This window comes from Chiloscyllium punctatum, chromosome 17 (assembly GCF_047496795.1).
Source record: "Chiloscyllium punctatum isolate Juve2018m chromosome 17, sChiPun1.3, whole genome shotgun sequence".
In the NCBI taxonomy this organism is placed as follows: domain Eukaryota; kingdom Metazoa; phylum Chordata; class Chondrichthyes; order Orectolobiformes; family Hemiscylliidae; genus Chiloscyllium; species Chiloscyllium punctatum.
Genome location: NC_092755.1, coordinates 58557903 through 58576724, shown reverse-complemented (window position 1 = coordinate 58576724; position 18822 = coordinate 58557903). Strand labels below are relative to the sequence as shown.

At 44.4% G+C, this 18822-nt stretch overlaps 1 protein-coding gene across 4 annotated transcripts in view; it reads right to left on the bottom strand.

Annotated features, from left to right (window-relative positions):
• The window catches only part of acads (acyl-CoA dehydrogenase short chain), a 196175-nt gene that overhangs the window by 142088 nt on the left and 35265 nt on the right, over positions 1-18822 (bottom strand). For all 4 annotated transcript variants that reach the window (XM_072587254.1, XM_072587253.1, XM_072587255.1 and 1 more), the window contains exons 4-5: positions 16678-16789; positions 6611-6762 (exon numbers count right to left, since the gene is read on the bottom strand). In XM_072587254.1, coding sequence (XP_072443355.1) covers positions 6611-6762; positions 16678-16789 — 264 coding nt within the window. The remainder of the gene's footprint in view (positions 1-6610; positions 6763-16677; positions 16790-18822) is intronic.

Here is an 18822-nt window from a genome sequence, read left to right as displayed (position 1 = left end):
AACGGTCTCAGAATGATCCAGGCTATGAATATGGACGTGCACAACAGACTACATAGGTAACGACAAAAACTGCACGCCAAAAATCATTAATTTCAAAAACAACCAATCAGAAGTGGACTGCGACAATCAAACCGGCCATCACCATAGGAGAGAACAGAGCCACATACAGAAAGAGAACGGCTCTACACAACAAAATACAAAGCTAACCAACAGCAGAGAAGGCAACGCAACAGACACCTGGGTAAGAAACCTCTCCAACAGACAGCTTACAGACACAAAAAGCCAAGGAACTCAACTACAACCATGGGGATGCAAAGACTGCAGTCTTCCTAGCTGCACTCGAACGTAGGCTCAGAACGAGTGGACTAACCAAAGAGACACAGCAAGCAGTCATACAAACCATTGCACCCTTACTAACAAAGAAAAGACAAATAAACAACCTCAATACCAAAGAGACAGAAGCCCTAAAAACATTCAAAAATGACAAGTACATAATCATAGTACTAGTGGATGAGGACAGAATGATGGTTATTATGGACAGGAGCAAATATATTCAGAAAGCACAGAAACTACTTGCTGATCCGCAGAAAACAGCATTCTAAGTATGTACTTTCTGTTAGTCTTCACAGTAGAAGTTAAAAATAAAGTATCTAAGAAAGTACAAGGAAACTAAAAATAAATCAAAGGAGGAACATACTAAATACAATATATACAAGTCTCTAGGACCTGGCTGATTTCATCCCAAGATATTAAAAAAGACAATGGGAATTTGTAGGTGCCTTAGTCATGATCCCCAAAGCATTCAGGTCAGGACTTATCCCATTGGATCCAAAAACTGCAAAACGCTACATTATAATCAGGCTAATGTTGAGCCTGACTAAACATTAACAGCAGCATGAATTTGTAAAGAATGAGCTAAGTCTAATTAACATAGGGTGTTTTTGAAGACTTAGGGACAAAGAATCTATGATTCTTACTTACGTGGATTTCAAAAAAGCATTTGATAAATTTCGCATGGGGACTGTCAATAAAAATGAGACTAGCTGGAATTGGAGGCTACATAGTGATGTGAGATAGGAATTGGTTAAGCAGGGAAGCATTGGTATGAAATCAATGGGGATGTGACTAGTAGCTGTGAGTTTAACGACGAGTGAAAACAGAAGAAAACATCCACCAAAAAATGGTAATTTACAAATTGTTGTTATCACTGAAATAATGACAAAGTAACTAATCATGTCTCAAAGCCCTGTTGATCACCTAGTGAGTGCCAGTTACATACTTTCTTTATGCAACCCTCCTCTCTTCCTGAATTTATTTGCTCAATTCTTACACAATTTAAGCTCTTCTACACGCTTGGTTTACTGCCAATCTTACTAATCAATTTATTTTTCTTGTTCTACTTTTAATGTCATTTCATTGGCCCCGCTGACAAACAGAGGAAGGAAGAACAGAGTTCCTTTCGACATTGACCCTCATTATCAACACTGTAAATCTGACAAGCATCCTAATTCCTGGCAACACAAACCCCCAACAGAAAAATCTCCAAAAGACAACAATATAATTTAAACTTTTAAGGTACAAGCAAAACAAAATTGCGTGGGAATGATTAATGGATTATAGCATGCTGGCAGTCAATTGTGCTATTTAGTGGTGGATTAAAGAATGGTGATGGTGAGTCATGCTATGTTTGTTTATCTTTACTATTTCTCAATAGATAGTCAATGATCTATGTCCACGCACTACTTTTTTTTCCCAAATAAAGGTTAAGGTTCTGGCTGTGCACTCTGTTCAGAAACAAAATTGCAAAAGTTAATCCGCATAAAATATATGGGATAGATTCACAGATTCTAGTCAGCATTTGAAAACCATTCCTGCGAGCTTTTGGTATTGTGGCACCAAACCAAAACTCTGTAAATTTTTAATGTGTTTAGTCGTAATGTTAATGTGTTTTATTGTTTCCATTCGTTTTGTTTGTACATTTCCATGCTTTCACACAAAGAAAACATTCAGGAACCAACACACAAAATATGGAAGGAAAGGTGTGTATGGTATGCAGGAAAAGTCTGGCATTATTGTAAGCAATAACAGGACAGAATTAAGGCTTCAACTCTTAACTGTTAAACTTTAAGGCTGAGTTTTACCAGAAATCAACTGTGTATCAGTTTTGGTGACATTAATGCAGGGCTTCTCTGTACAAGGCAGAGCGTTTTTTCTCACACTATCTTTCCAAACTCATCACATTACCATACAGCACGCTTTTCCAATTTTTCCACTTGCCACAGGCGAAATTTCTCCCAGTGCTAGCATTCCCAGGATCCCAAGCCGGCACCATCTTTGAAGTCCAGCCATGTACCTGGTCAAGCACTGACAGTGCAGAATCGCCCTTCACCACACATCAACAGCACATACATAGCACGGCTGACACTTCACTGCACATTCTTACATCTCCCGCTGTGTAAGAACCAAGCCACACAACTAACCCATCCCTTAGCCCCATCCCATCTTTTATCCCTGTCTAAGTCAGTACTGCTCTTTCCTCCATACCTAGCGTAGCCCGACATCTTCTCATTGTTAACTGTGGAACCATCACATACATCCTTAAAGTATTAACTTCTATTCAACAGCAGCAAAAATGAAGTCGGAGCTGCGTTTCTCCATCAGAAACAGGTTGCTTGCTTTTTGAGTGCCTGTAAATGTACAGTTAATAAATAATCATGACATCCAGCTTTCATGCACTGGAACGACATGTCAGTCAAGTGCAATCTGACTGGTTACATTTGATGTTGCTCTGTTCTGTCAAACAGAAGGTGGTATTCCCCTCCGCCTTGGGAGACTCTTCCAGCTTTTCGGAGACATCCCCTCACGGCCTGCTCCAGTTATGCAGAGTACAGCAATCTAGGATAATGAGGCATGTTCTGTCTGGAGCATAGTGCAAGGTGTCCCAGACCAGATCATGCATCAGAACTTAATCTTCGGCAGATCTGTTGTCTGCCCCATCATAGCCCTGGTCGAAGAATAAGTTGCATTGTATTTATTGCATCGGCCTCAGTTAGGGAGTCATTTAACAGGATTATCAGCCATAGTCACAGAAGGTAGCTCTTGCCCCCCAGTAGCCATCCCAATGGCATTGGGCATTGGGCCTTTGAAACTCAGCAAGAACATGAGAGCTTTCAAAGACATAGCCATCCTGGCAGCTCCCAGAGTTACTGGCACAGACTTAAAGAATGTGGTACCTTTGATCACAGCTGACTTGTACAATGGATGAAATAGAATACTTGTTTTATTTTTGCACTACTGCTGCATTCTAGAACGCAGTGATGCCAATGTTGCCAGATCTACTGCTCAGGCTGAGCATTAACCTCATCTCAAAGAAACAAGATGAAACAGTGTGATGTGTCACAAAATGAATTAGTTACTGTTTTGATACATTTGTGGGTTGAAAATTGAGAGCTCTCACACAACTCCCCAGTGGATCCTTGGAAAGAGCCAGTCACATTGAAGTTCAACACAGCCATTAGCTTGATGCTCACAGGGACAGACACCCACTCCTTCGAATTGCGGGTTCCACTCCGGCACCAGGCACAGTCCTGTGACAGTACAAGATTAGATTCCCTACAGTGTGGAAACAGGCCCTTCGGCCCAACAAGTCCACAGTGAACCTCTGAAGAGTAACCCACACAGACCCATTTCCCTCTGACTAATGCACATCACACTGTGGGCAATTTAGCATGGCCAATTCACCTAACCTGCACATCTTTGGACTGTGGGAGGAAACCGGAGCACCCAGAGAAAACCCACACAGACACGGGGAGAATGTGCAAACTCCACACAGACAGTCACCTGAGGCTGGAATCGAACCTGGGACCCTGGTGCTGTGAGGCAGCCCTGGGCCATCCTCAGTCTGTGCTGACCCTGTGCCTTTGCTCACTTGGGGGAAATGGCATTAACGGCGATCGACTCTGGTCTTTCTGTTCCTCCCGCATATCTTGCAGGGCTTTTCAGCCGCTTTGTCCTCATGCGGAGGTTCTTCAGCATCTGGTTATGGTTGCTGCTGGTCTTGGACTTGCTAATGCATCTGTTCCTCCTCCATGTCTCTACACCTTCACATTGTACTGCAACAACAGCAATAAGAATACCTTTTGTGGCTCAATTTGTCTGTTAAACTTGCAAAGGAACCTGTGTGAGGAATTATGCAAAGCAGAATAGGCCCTTGGTAATTTGAGCAGTCAGTATAGCACGGTCCTCCATACAGTGGGACATGGATCCCTCCAAAAGCGGAGGGTCATGGAATGTCTCCACATGGTACCTTGACATAGTGCCTTATTCTGATGAATGCAGCACTGGCCAGCTCACAGAGAGACAGTAGGAGATTGTAAATGTTGTGTGAACACTCAGCTCTTGGCCTCCCAGCTCCACATCACTCATGAGAGGCATCATCCCATTTCAGAGCACCTTACAGAAGGTGAGAGGCAATACTTTCTGTGGCCTCTGTGCAGCCTATGAGACCTTGGGCTATCTTTATAAATTATGATCCACAGACACCACTTTTAAAGTCACTGTGACTGATTCCGCTTCACAGAGGTGGCTATCTTCAATCTGCAAACGACCAATGACATGGCCAAGATTCCATGTGACCAGGATTTGTATCTCACACAGTTAAACATTGCCTGTGTTTCACAGAAACAATGCTATGATTAAAGATAACTTCAACCTGTACTATGCAAGTCCCTGATCAATGCAATTGCTCCTTGAATAGCCTCACATTGCTCACAAGCAGTGTCTGCATGCTCAGGCAGCAAAAGACACTGACTCTGTCCACTCCAGGTATGGTTGCATCCACTGTTCATTTACACTGCACATGGTCGTGTCGATTAAATAGGAAAGAGTCGCAGCTCATGCTAGGTACACCGAGTCACGGGCTCAGCCTGGTCACCAAGCACCCTCCCAAACCTCCATACTCTTTCTTCCTGGCACTGCCGCTGTTGAGCCCATCAGCACTATTCCTCTATGTGTTCACACACACCACCTAGAATTACATTTGCCCTCTCAATATTACCCCCCAGATTTAGTCATGATCATCATCATGCTGTACAGACCTCCACAGTGCACAGTGGGGCTAACTGCCCACAACCTACTATGCTACCAGTTTCTCTTGTCTACCCAGGCACTATTCTCTCCTTGCCCACCTCCCCCACTATATGTCCAATATCCCCACTTCACAATTCTTTTACCCTCTACAACCCATGTTGCTTCCTCCAATCCTGACAGTTCAGTTCACCAACTTCCATAACAAGGAGTCCCTTGACAAACCCCTACCCCTCCAATCCTTATTCAGATGACCTTCAGAATTGCCTGTGAGTCACCCCTTTAGTAAGCTTGGATGGACAGCTCCAATTGACCTCTCTCTGATCTCTGTGCAGCTCCCCAACTACTCACTATGAATCCCCTGACTGTTTGCACTGGAGCTGCTGAACTGACCACGGCACAACCCCATAGTTCCCTGACCAGTTCAAGCCAATGTACCAAGACTGGGTACAGATGCCCTTGAATTATGCCTTTTTACTGGGAACCCATGGCTGAGGCAGCTCCTCTTGACTTGACTGAAGACTGCTCTCCTTAGATTCTGAGACATGGCCATTTGGTTAATACACGTGCAGTGTATTTGCCACAATATGCTGTTGGGGCTAAGTGCCAAAGATGGGCATTTAGAGAAGAGCAAACAGCTCTCATTCCTGAAGAAAGGCTCATGCCCGAAACGTCGATTCTCCTGCTCCTTGGATGTTGCCTGACCTGCTGCGCTTTTCCAGCAACACATTTTCAGCTCTGAGATGCAGCCTGGTCCAACCCATCAGGTGGGCACCTTGTCTTTGACTCCCTGCAGCAGATTCACAATGAGTATCAAAGTGCAGAACCATACTGTAAGCTGATCAGAGAATGTCAGATGTCAAGATCCATGGACAAGCATGTGTGTGGTCACTGCCCATGGAGCACACTATGAGATGTTCAAGCAAGTGGTGAGCTGGAGTCACCAAGTAACCACTCTGACCTGCACGCCGGTAATACTCACCATCAAGTTTTCATCCAGCGAGTGGCAGGAAGGGAAACTATTCATTATTGAGGCAATAATGGGATGTTAGTACATGCTGAGGCCCCTCACCATTCAGTGTGAAGAATCTCATCTCTTCATCAGATTCTCATCAGGGTGGCACAATGGCTCAGTGTTTAGCACTCGTGCCTCATAACACCAGGGACCCAAGTTCCAGTCTCAGGTGACTGGCTGTGTGGAGTTTGTACATTCTCCCTGCATCTGCATGGGTTTTGTCCAGGACCCCACTTAGCCTCCAATACTCCAGGGAAAATAGCCTATTCAGCCTCTTTATAGCTCAAACCCTTCAGCCCTGGCAACACCCTTGTAAATCTTCTCTGAATCCTTTCATGTTTCACAACATCCTTTCTGACAGCAGGGAGACCAGAACTGAATGCAGTGTTCTAAAAGTGTTATTGTTTGGACAGCAATGACTGCATGTAATAGCAACACCATTAGAGTTACTGTCGCTTCCAAACAAGCTCTGCACCACAGAATCTGCCAATACCTATTACTTTCAGTTACCTTGTGCTTGAGTAATTTGTCTGTGGTGGCAAAAACAACTGCAGCTGACGCATCCCAGCCATTCGTGATCCAAGCCTTTGTGCCATTTAAAACCCAGTGATCACCGTCTAGTCTGGCAGTGGTGGAGGCTGCACCAGCATCGCTTCCATTCCCTGAAATGCACAGAGGAACAGTAACAAAATCTACGTCAAACTTGACCATCAGCCAACAGTTCAAAATACAATATAATTAATAAAAAACAGTATATAAGCATTATCATGTGTGAACAAGAGTTCAGCTTCAAACCAATGCTGGGGTCTGTAAGGCTCCAATTCAGCCACAGCAATTTTCCCAAACTTTTTACATTTAATGTTTACTGAAAATGTGTACTTGGTCTTCTTTTAATAATTGTCAAGTAGAAAAAGAAACTAGCAATTATTATTTTTGGCCATGATACAACCTTAGCATCAAGATTCCATTCTTTCTAAATGTAGATCTTAGTTTCATGGCCTCCATCAAATCTTTTCCAAGTCTATAATTTACAAGAGTACAAGTCACAATTCCCTGAGTATATTGTGGTAAGTGTTTAAAACAATCTAGTCACCCCACTGAATCTTTGAAATAGCCTCTATGCTCCCAAATTTCTCAGGGGATTAAGCGTAGGCTAAAGTCTTATACTTAAATAGGAACATACTTTAACTTTGTGTTGAATTATTTAATAGTTGAATTGTTTAAAACATTATTTCAACAATTATTTAAACCAGCACTCAAACATACAATATTTGTTATAGCATTGCAGCACTGACTGTGAACCTCCAGATTCATGTGAAATGACATAGAACATAGAACATAGAAAAATACAGCACAGGACAGGCCCTTTGGCCCTCGATGTTGCGCCGATCCAAGCCCACCTAACCTACACTAGCCCACTATCCTCCATATGCCTATCCAATGCCCGTTTAAATGCCCATAAAGAGGGAGAGTCCACCACTGCTACTGGCAGGGCATTCCAGGAACTCACGACTCGCTGAGTAAAGAATCTACCCCTAACATCTGTCCTATACCTACCACCCCTTAATTTAAATCTATGCCCCCTCGTAATAGCTGACTCCATACGTGGGAAAAGGTTCTCATGGTCAACCCTATCTAAACCCCTAATTATCTTGTACACCTCTATCAAGTCACCCCTAAACCTTCTTTTCTCCAATGAAAACAGCCCCAAGTGCCTCAGCCTTCTCTCATACGATCTTCCTACCATATCAGGCAGCATCCTGGTAAACCTCTTCTGCGCTCGTTCCAATGCCTCCACATCCTTCCTATAGTATGGCGACCAAAACTGCACACAATACTCCAGATGCGGCCGCACCAGAGTCTTATACAACTGCAACATGACCTCAGGACTCCGGAACTCAATCCCTCTATCAATAAAAGCCAGTACGGCATATGCCTTCTTCACCGCACTATTTACCTGGGTGGCAACTTTCAGAGATCTGTGTACATGGACACCAAGATCCCTCTGCTCATCCACACTGCCAAGTATCCGACCATTAGCCCAGTACCCCATCTTTTTGTTACTCATTCAAAGTGAATCACCTCACACTTACCCACATTGAACTCCATTTGCCACCTTTCTGCCCAGCTCTGCAGCTTATCTATATCCTGCTGTAACCTGACACATCCTTCCTCACTGTCAACAACACCACCGACTTTCGTATCATCTGCAAACTTGCTCACCCAACCTTCTAGCCCCTCCTCCAGGTCATTTATAAAAATGACAAACAGCAATGGTCCCAAAACAGATCCTTGCGGAACACCGCTAGTAACTGCACTCCAAGATGAACCTTTACCATCAACTACTACCCTCTGTCTTCTTCCAGCCAGCCAATTCCTAATCCAAACCTCCAACTCACCCTCCATGCCATACCTCCGTACATTTTGCAGTAGCCTACCATGGGGAACCTTATCAAACGCCTTACTAAAATCCATATACACCACATCTACCGCTTTACCCTCGTCCACCTCCTTAGTCACCTTCTCAAAGAATTCAATAAGGTTTGTGAGGCACGACCTGCCCTTCACAAAACCATGCTGACTATCCTTGAGCACATCATTCCTATCCCTTACAATTCTCTCTAAGACTTTGCCCACAACAGAAGTGAGACTCACCGGCCTATAGTTACCAGGGTTATCCCTACTCCTCTTCTTGAAGAAGGGAACCACATTTGCTATCCTCCAGTCTTCTGGCACTATTCCTGTAGACAACGAGGACATAAAAATCAAGGCCAATGGCTCTGCAATCTCCTCCCTTGCTTCCCAGAGAATCCTATGATAAATGCCATCAGGCCCTGGGGACTTATCTATTTTCACCCTTTCCAGAATTTCCAATACCTCTTCCCTACATACCTCAAAGCCGTCCATTCTAATTAATTGTGACTCAGTATTCACATCGGCAACAATGTCCTGTTCCTGAGTGAATACTGACGAAAAGTATTCATTCAGTGTCTCCCCAATCTCTTCAGCCTCCACATGCAACTTCCCACTACTATCCTTGACTGGACCTATTCCTACCCTAGTCATTCTTTTATTCCTGACATACCTATAGAAAGCCTTTGGGTTTTCCCTAATCCTACCAACTAAGGACTTTTCATGTCCCCTCCTTGCTGCTCTTAGCTTTCTCTTCAGATCCTTCCTGGCTACCTTATAACTCTCAATCACCCCAATTGAACCTTCACACCTCATTTTTACATAGGCCGCCCCTCTTCCATTTAACAAGGGATTCCAATTCCTTATTAAACCACGGCTCCCTCACACGACCCTTTCCTCCCTGCCTGACAGATACATACTTATCAAGGACACTCAATAGTTGCTCCTTGAACAAGCTCCACATATCAATTGCGCCCTTGCCTTGAAGCCTACTTTTCCAAGCCACGCATCCTAAGTCGTGCCTCACCGCATCATAATTTCCCTGCCCCCAGCTATAACTCTTGCCCTGCAGTTCACACTTATCCCTCTCCATCACTACAGTGAAAGTCAACAAATTGTGGTCACTGTCCCCAAAGTGCTCACCTATCTCCAATTCTAACACCTGGCCTGGTTCGTTACCCAGAACCAAATCCAGTATGGCCTCAACTCTTGTTGGCCTGTCTACATATTGTGTCAGGAAACCCTTCTGCACACATTGGACAAACACCAACCCATCCAACGAACTCGAGCTATAGCTTTCCCAGTCAATATCTGGAAAGTTAAAGCCCCCATAACAACCACCCTATTACTTTCACTCTTCTCCTGAATCTTCCTCATAATCCTTTCTTCTACGTCTCTAGGACTATTAGGAGGCCTGTAGAAAACTCCTAACAGGGTGACCTCACCTTTCCTATTCCTAACCTCAGCCCAAACTACCTCAGATGGCGAGTCTTCATCCATCGTCCTTTCCACCGCTGTAATACTATCTTTGACAAGATCTCCCCTCTTTTACCCCCACCTCTGACCCTACTAAAACATTTAAACCCTGGAACCTGCAACAGCCAATCCTGTCCCTGTTCTACCCATGTCTCCGTAATAGCCACAACATCGAAATCCCAGGTACCAACCCACGCTGCAAGTTCACCTACCTTATTTCATATACTTCTTGCATTGAAGTATACACACTTCAAGCCACTTTCCTGTTTACAGGTACCCTCCTTTGAGATTGATGCCATGTTCCTAACCTCCCTACACTCCAGGTCCTGCACCGTAAAGCTACAGTCTAGGTTCCCATGCCCCTGCAGAGTTAGTTTAAACCCCCCCAAGAGCACTAGCAAACCTCCCCCCAAGGATACTGGTGCCTCTCAGGTTCAGGTGTAGACCATCCTGTTTATAGAGGTCCCACCTTCCCCAGAAAGAACCCCAGTTATCCAGATACTGGAATCCCTCCCTCCTGCACCATCCCTGTAGCCACGCATTTAACTGTTCTCTCTCCCTATTCCTTGACTCTCTATCACGTGGCACGGCTAACAAACCAGAGACAACAACTCTGTTCTAACTCGGAGCTTCCAACCTAGCTCCCTGAAAGCCTGCCTAACATCCTCAGCCCTCCTCCTACCTATGTCGTTGGTGCCAATGTGGACCACGACTTCGGGCTGCTCCCCCTCCCCCTTAAGGACCCGGAAAACACGATCAGAGACATCACGTACCCTTGCACCTGGGAGGCAACATACCAAACGTGAGTCTCTCTCACCCCCACAAAACCGCCTATCTGTGCCCCGAACAATCGAGTCCCCAATAACTATTGCTGTGCTCTTCTCCACCCTTCCCTTCTGAGCAACGGGGACAGGCTCCGTGCCAGAGGCCTGAACCCCATTGCTTGCCCCGGTAAGTCGTACCCCCCACAAGTATCCAAAAAGGTATACTTGTTCTTGAGGGGAACGGCTGCAGGAGGTCCCTGCACTGGCTGCTTCCTCCCAGTCCCCCTCACTGCCACCCATCTGTCTGCAATCTTTGGAGTTACTACTTCCCTAAAGCTCCGATCTATGACCCCCTCTGCCTCTCGAATGATCCTAAGTTCATCCAACTCCAGCTCCAGTTCCCTAACACAGTCTTGGAGGAACTGGAGATAGGTGCACTTCCTGCAAGTGTATAACATCTATAACACCTCCTCATCTCAGTTCTAATGGGACATCCCTTCACCCTGATGTTGTGCCCTTGGCTCCCAGTATCTCCTATTAGTGGAAACACCTTCTCCACGTCTACTCTACCCAGGCCTCTCAGTATTCTCTAAGTTTCAATCAGATTGCCCCCTCATCCTTCTAAACCCTATCACGTCCACAGACAGAGTCCTCAACCACTCTTCATATGACAAGCCCTTCATTCTCTGAAACACCTCCAAGGCCAGCACATCCATCTTTAGGTACAAGGCCCAAAACTGCTTACAATATTCCAAATACAGTCTGGCCAGAGCCTTATACAGGCTCAGCAATACATCTCTGCTCTTGTATTCTACTCTTGAAATGAATGCATTTGCCTTCCTAACTGCCAACTGAACGTGTATGTTAACCTTCAGAGAATCCTGACCTAGCATTCCTAACTTCCTTTGTGCTTCAGATCTCCAAACCCTTTCCCCATTTAGAAAACAGTCAACACCTCTACTCTTCCTGCTTATATTTTCCCACATTGTATTCCATCTCTCACTTCTTTGTCCACTCTTCGAGCCTGTCCAAGTCCTTCCTCAGCCGATCTTCTTCCTCAACACTACCTGTCCCTCCACCTATCCTTGTGTTGCTTATCCCCAATAATCTGAAATTTGCAATAATTTACACAAGCTTGGTGATTGCTCTACCTGCATGATTAATGCTAAAATTATCTATTCAGTGACATCTGCCTCTTCCTTTCTTTCTTAGGGATCAACGCTGATTTTCTTCCACTCCAGTTTGATGGCCTTTAGCATATAAACAAGGAGAGCAGCAGGCCGTTCGGCCCGTCAAGGCCGTACCACCATTCAACAGGATCTGATCTGAAAGAAGCCTCAAACCAACATTCCCCCTACTCTTGATAACTTTTCTTCCCCTTACCTAACAAGAAACTATCTCAAAAAAGAAGTTGCTGGAGAAGGTCAGCAGATCCGGTAGCATCTGTGAAGAGAAATCAGAGTAAACCCTCTCTCACTACTGATAGTAACTGGGAAAACATCAGCTTTTGTGCAGAAGATAGGGTGGGGGAAGAGAGTAAGGAGTAAATGATAGGTGGGGTTAGAGCCCAAAGAGACAGAAGAACAGTTGGCCAGACATAGGAGTGGATACCAATCTGACTGGGGGGGGACGGGGTAGCGGTGAATAGCTGTTAATGGAGACTATTGGCCAAGGAATAGGGTGGCACCTCCGAAATGTCCACCTGTAAGCTCAGGGTCTTTTTTGCAGGCAGAATGTGGATGTTCAACGGAGCGATCACCCAGTCTACCCTTCCGTTTCTCCAAACTACAGGAGACCATATTGTTAGCAATGAATGCAGTGGACTAGATTGTGGGAAATGCAGGTAAAGTGCGGCTTCACCTGGAAGGTACGTTTAGGCCATTGGATACTGAGGAGGGAGGAGGTAACTGGGCAGGTGTTATGCCTTCGGCAGTTGTGGGAAAGGTGCCATGGGGCTGTGGGAGAATACTGGGAGTGAAGGATGAGTGGACCAGGGTATTTGGAGGGAACAATTCCAATGGAGAGGAGAAAAGGGTGGGGAGGGGAATGTGTGTGGTAACTTGCTGAATGTGACAGAAATGGTGGCTGATGATCTTCTGGATGTGGATGCTGATGGGATGGTAAGTAAGGACACGGGAGGTAAGTAAGGACTGTTGCAGGAAGGAAGAGAAAGGGTGAGGGCTGAAATGTGGGAGATAGATCAGACCTGGTTGACAGCCCTGCCGACAATGGTTCTGGGGAACTCTCAGTTGAGGAAGACAACATTTTGGAGTCTCCCTTGTTGAAGCTGGCCTCATTAGAACATATGTGACATAGATGGTGGAACTGGGAGCTAGAATAGAGTCTTTACAGGAAGCCGGGTGCCAGGATGTATAGTTTAGGTAGCTGTGGGTTTATAGTGGAAATTAGGGGCTAGAGGTTTCCCCAGAAAAGAAAAGAGAGATGTCGAGAAGAGCAGGGAGGCATCAGAGATAGACCAGGTTGAAAGTGAGGGCGGGTTGTAAACTAGAAGCGAAATCGATTATCTTTTCCAATTCCAGACAAGAGAGGGAAGCAGCAACAATGGTATTAATGATATATCAGAGAAAGAGTTGTGAGTGGGGGCCAGAATAGGACTATATTACATGAACCCGATGAAGAGACAGGCGTAACTAGGGCCCATGCAAGTACCCATTGTCACTCCTCTGACCTGAAGAAAATGAGAACAGTTAAAAAGTTACCTCAGATTACAACGGGATCTTGATCAGATGGGCCAATGGGCTGAGAAGTGGCAGATGGAGTTTAATTTGGATAAATGCGAGGTGCTGCTTTTTGGGAAAGCAAATCCTAACAGGACTTATATACTTAATGGTGAGGTCTGAGGAGTGTTGCTGAACAAAAATACCTTAATGTGCAGGGTCTCAGGTAGTAGGATAGTGAAGAAGGCATTTGGTATGCTTTCCTTTATTGGTCAGAGTATTGAGTACAGGAGTTGGGAGGACATGTTGTGGCTGTACAAGACATTGGTTAGGCCACTGTTGGAATATTACACGCAATTCTGGTCTCCTTCCTTTCGGAAGGATGTTGTGAAACTTGAAAGGGTTCAGAAAAGATTTACAAGGATGTTGCTAGGGTTGGAGGATTTGAGCTATAGGGAGAGGTTGAATAGGCTGGGGCTGTTTTCCCTGGAATGTCGGAGGCTGAGGGGTGACCTTATAGAGGTTTGTAAAATCAAGAGGGGCATGAAGAGGATAAATTGACAAAATCTCTTCCTTGGCGTGGGGGAGTTCAGAACTAGAGGGTTTAGGTTAAGAGGGGAAAGATATAACAGAGACCTAAGGGGCAACTTTTTTCACACAGAGAGTGGTACAGGTATATAATGAGCTGCCAGAGGAAATGGTGGAGGCTAGTATGATTACCACAATTAAAAGGCTTCTGGATGGGTATATGAATAGAAAGGGTTTGGAGGGATATGGGCCGAATTCTGGCAGGTGGGGCTACAATGGGTTGGGATATCTGGTAGGCATGGATGGGTTGGACTGAAGGGTCTGTTTCCGTGCTGTACATCTTTATGACTCTATGACTCTAAAAGAGAAATTGTTGAGGGTGAGGATGAGTTTGGCCATACGGCGGAGGATAGCGGTGGGTGAGAATGGTTCAGGCCGTTGCTCCAGGAAGAAGCGGAGAGCCCTGAGACCACCCTCTGGGGATGGACTTTGAAAGGGATTGCTCATCCATGATAAAGAGGAGGCAGCTGGAGCCTGCAAACTGGAAATTCTGAAATTGGCGTAAAGCATCAGAGGAATCACAAAGATATGGACACCTGCCCAGTTACCCCCTCCCTCCTCAACTATCCAAGGGCTCAAACATACCTTCCAGGTGGAGCAGTACTTTACCTGCACTTCTCCCAATCTAGTCTGCTGCATTCACTGCTCACAATGTGGTCTCCTCTACATTGAGGAAACAAAGCATAGACTAGGTGACCACTTCACAGAACAGCTACATTCTGCCCGCAAAAAAGACCCTGATCTTCCAGTTGCCTGCCACTTTAATACACCACCCTGTTCCCTGGCCAACATCTCTATCTCAGGCTCGCTGCAGTATTCCAGCGAAGCTCAGCCGGAAGAACAATGCCTTTCCACTTGGGGATCCTGTAGCATCTGGACTCAATATTGAGTTCAATAATTTTAGGGCCTGAACTCTCCCATGTCCCAGCTCCTGACCTCACACACCAGGCCTTGCTATCACATAGTTGCTTACAATAGGTAATGTGTAATGGCAGACTAACACTCTCCATGAACAGCTACTCACCCTCCTAGCCAGGTCTATATTCACCCTTTTGTCTGTCCAGCTTCTCTCTCTTTGGAGATAGTGAGGAGTGCAGATGCTGGAAAATCAGAGTTGATAAAATGTTCAGCTGGGAAGAGCACAGCAGGACAAACAGCCTCAGAGGAACAGGAGAGTCAACGTTTCGGTCAGGATCCTTCATCAGGACTCTCACGTCACCTATTGCTTACTTCTTAAACCCTCCCCCTACCCTATCTTCTGAAAATAAGCTAACATCTTCCTTGCAGCCATCAGTTCTGTGGAAGGATCAACAGACCCAAAACGTTAACTCTGATTTCTCTTCACAGATGCTGCCAGACCTGCTGAGCTTTTTGAACAACTTCTGTTTTTGTTTATGCTTCTGCTTTACAGTATCCGCAGTTCTTTCGGTTTTTAAGAAACTATCTACCTCCGCTTTAAAAAATTCAAGGACTCGGCTTCCACCACCTTTTTCAGGGAGAGAGTTCCAAAAATATACTCGGAGAGAAAGAAATTCCCCCATTCTGTACTCTGAATGGATGACTCCTGACGTGTTAAACAGTGATGCCTAGTTCTCGATTCTCCCACAAGAGGAAATGTGCACTACACATCGTCCCTTTCAGGAACCCTCAGGATCTAGTCACCTCTAGTTCTTCTAAATGCAACAAATTCAAGCTTAGCCTGGCCAATCTTTCCCCAACTGACAACCCACTTCAAACATTATCAGGATTGTATCCAACACATTTATGTCCTTCCTTAACTAAGGCAGCCAATACAATGTACAGTACCCCAGTTCACCAGCACCCTGTACAACTAAAGCATAACATCCAGACATTGACATTCAAATCCCCTCACAATATCTAACAGCTGAGCAGGCTTCATAATGACTCGTTGTAACTGCATCTTAAATTATTGTGATTAGATTAGATTAGATTCCCTACAGTAAGGAAATAGGCCATTCGGCCCAAAAGGTTCACACTGACCCTCCAAACAGTAACCCACCCAGACCCATTCCCTTATCCTATATTTACCCCTGACTAATGCACTTAACACTATGGACAATAGCATGGCCAATTCACCTGACTTGCACATCTTTGGGTTGTGAGAGGAAACCAGAGCACTCAGAGGAAACTCACACAGACAAAGGGAGAATGTGCAAACTCCACACAGACAGTCGCCCAAGGCTGGAATCGAACCCAGGTCCCTGGTGCTGTGAGGCAGCAGTGCTAACCACTGAGCCACCGTGCCGTCCCTATGATATGTGAGCAAAATGTTACAGAACACCAGCCACCATTTCTTTGAGTAGTTATGGTGAATGAGAGGGTGAACGCTCAGAGATGTCCTGCTTGGCCAGTATAATATCCTTACTTAGTGGGAAATGGTGGAATTGTGCAAGAACAAAAACATTATGCTCAGAAACATGCAGATTACTGGACAACACAATGGCATACTGAACATTAATATTTTGTGAAAGTGAACAAGGTATTATGAGAACTGCAGATCCCTTAAAAAATTTCCACTGATAATGTTGAAGGTTTTTCTAACTCATAGCATAAAGTTCAGGTTCCATGATTTTCCAGCATACAGCCTCAATGTATCAAGTCTCTATATACTAGCATTCAATCAAAGAAGGTGGCCTACCTGGTTCACTCAAACCGAAGCAGCCAATCTTCTTTCCATCTGTGAATGGGGTTATCCAATTGTTCTTTTGTTCTTCTGAACCAAATTTCAAAATTGGACCCAGATATAACGACTGGGAAAGGAAGAGAAAACTGTGAATGTTTGTTAAATTTTTGGCAAATAATATAACAGCATGAGAAAGTCTAAACACAGAAGCAATGAAGGCAGAATACCAATCTGCTACAAATGACACATGTTGATCTATTGGTTAATTCTGTGATATTCATAGGAATGAGAAAACTAAACTTAAAAAAAATGACCCTCTACGCTTTGCTTGAATTTGTTTCCTTAGATGCCACAGGCTTTAATGATATGCCCAAATATTCAATACAACTATTCAAATTCTGATGTCCACATGTGTAGTTACAGTAAGATCATTCAGTATAGAGATCACAGACCTAAATTATTTTTCCCTCTTACAAACAAAGTAGAACTCAGACAACTTGCAGCAAGATCTTTGCCATGCTCTGTCATACTGTGGCTCCTGGTCTCCCAGCTTAAATAAGTTAACAACATACAAACTGCTCCTTCTCTATGGCTTTGTTATTGGCACGGACACAGTACACTCAGGGGGAGCCAAAATGAAAATGCTTTTCAACAGTATCAAGAATACATCAAAGACTGATGTCAACAATTCCATGAATCATTCATAGTATGCAAACATACCATTTAACAGGGATGCTTTTTTATTACAACATGAACTAAGTTATTTTTCACAATACATGAATTCTCATTAACAAAGTAACCTGTCAATGTTTTTTACGATGATCCTATGGATGATTGCCCATTTAGCATAGTATTGGACCACACAGATCAGGAAGTTTTTAAGGCATGGTTGAAACCACAGCGCCACCAGCAAAAGGTTTCTTTGGGCGATGCTTGTTCCTGCATGACATCACTGAATCTGAATGACACAAGCATGGCTTTCCTGTATTTGAGCCTAAAGACCTTGAAGGGACATTATCATGTATGATAGTCAGTCAAACAGACTGATGCAACAGCAGATACAAAGTTTGGTCAATGAACAGAATATTGGGAGAGGTAGACAGTACGAGAATAAAGAACAGTAAGTTTATGGTTGGAGTCAGATTAAGGGAGAAAATAATAAATTCGAAATTAGGGTTACTGTCCATCTAGTGAATGTATGGAGTATAGTAAATAAGATAGTGAGTTACAGTCACAGATTACCAGGTGGAAATATGATGTTATAACAACAACAACAGATACCTTGCTAAAAGAAAGATAGCACTGGGTGACAATATTTCTGGATATGGGGGGCAGGAAGGCAAGGAAAGGAAAAAAAGGGAGGGTGGTGGTATTAGAGAGGGAACTATTAGTGCTGGAGAAATAGGGTATCGCAGAGGGTCAATGATAGAATCTATTTGACTAGAGCTAAGGAACAAAATACGATGCCATTCTATTGCTCAGTGTATGCTATAGCCCACCAGCTAATGGGAAAAATTAAGAGAGACAAATCTGAAAGTAAATTAGAGACAGGTGCAAAAATTATAGGATGGTTATAGTAGGGAAATTTAACTAACCAAAAGTAGCAACTGCTAATACTGGTCTAAAAGGGGCAAAAGGTTGTTCAGGAAAATCTTCTTCAGCAGTCTGTTAAATAATTAACTGACGCGAAGACAAATTCAATGGTAAACTGATCTGTGCCAAATAAATTACAGTTAAAGGTTGACAGAGAAAACAGTAGCTGAACAAGAGATACCTTCAACGAAGGGTACAGGAGTTGGGAGGTCACGTTACAGCTGTACAGGACATTGCTTAGGCCACTTTTGCAATATTGTGTACAATTCTGGTCTCCCTTCTATTAGAAGGATGTTGTGAAACTTGAAAGGGTTTAGAAAAGATTTACATGGATGTTGCCAGGGTTGGAGGATTTGAGCTTTGTGGGGGGGGGCTGAATAGGCTGGGGCTGTTTTCCCTGGAGCGTCAGAGGCTGAGGGGTGAGCTTATCAAGGTTTCTCAAATCATGAGGGGCATGGATTGTGTAAATAGACAAGGTAATTTTCCTTGGGTGGTGGAAGTCCAGAACTAGAGGGCATAGATTTAGGGTGAGAGGGGGAAAATTTAAAAGGGACTGAAGAGGCAACC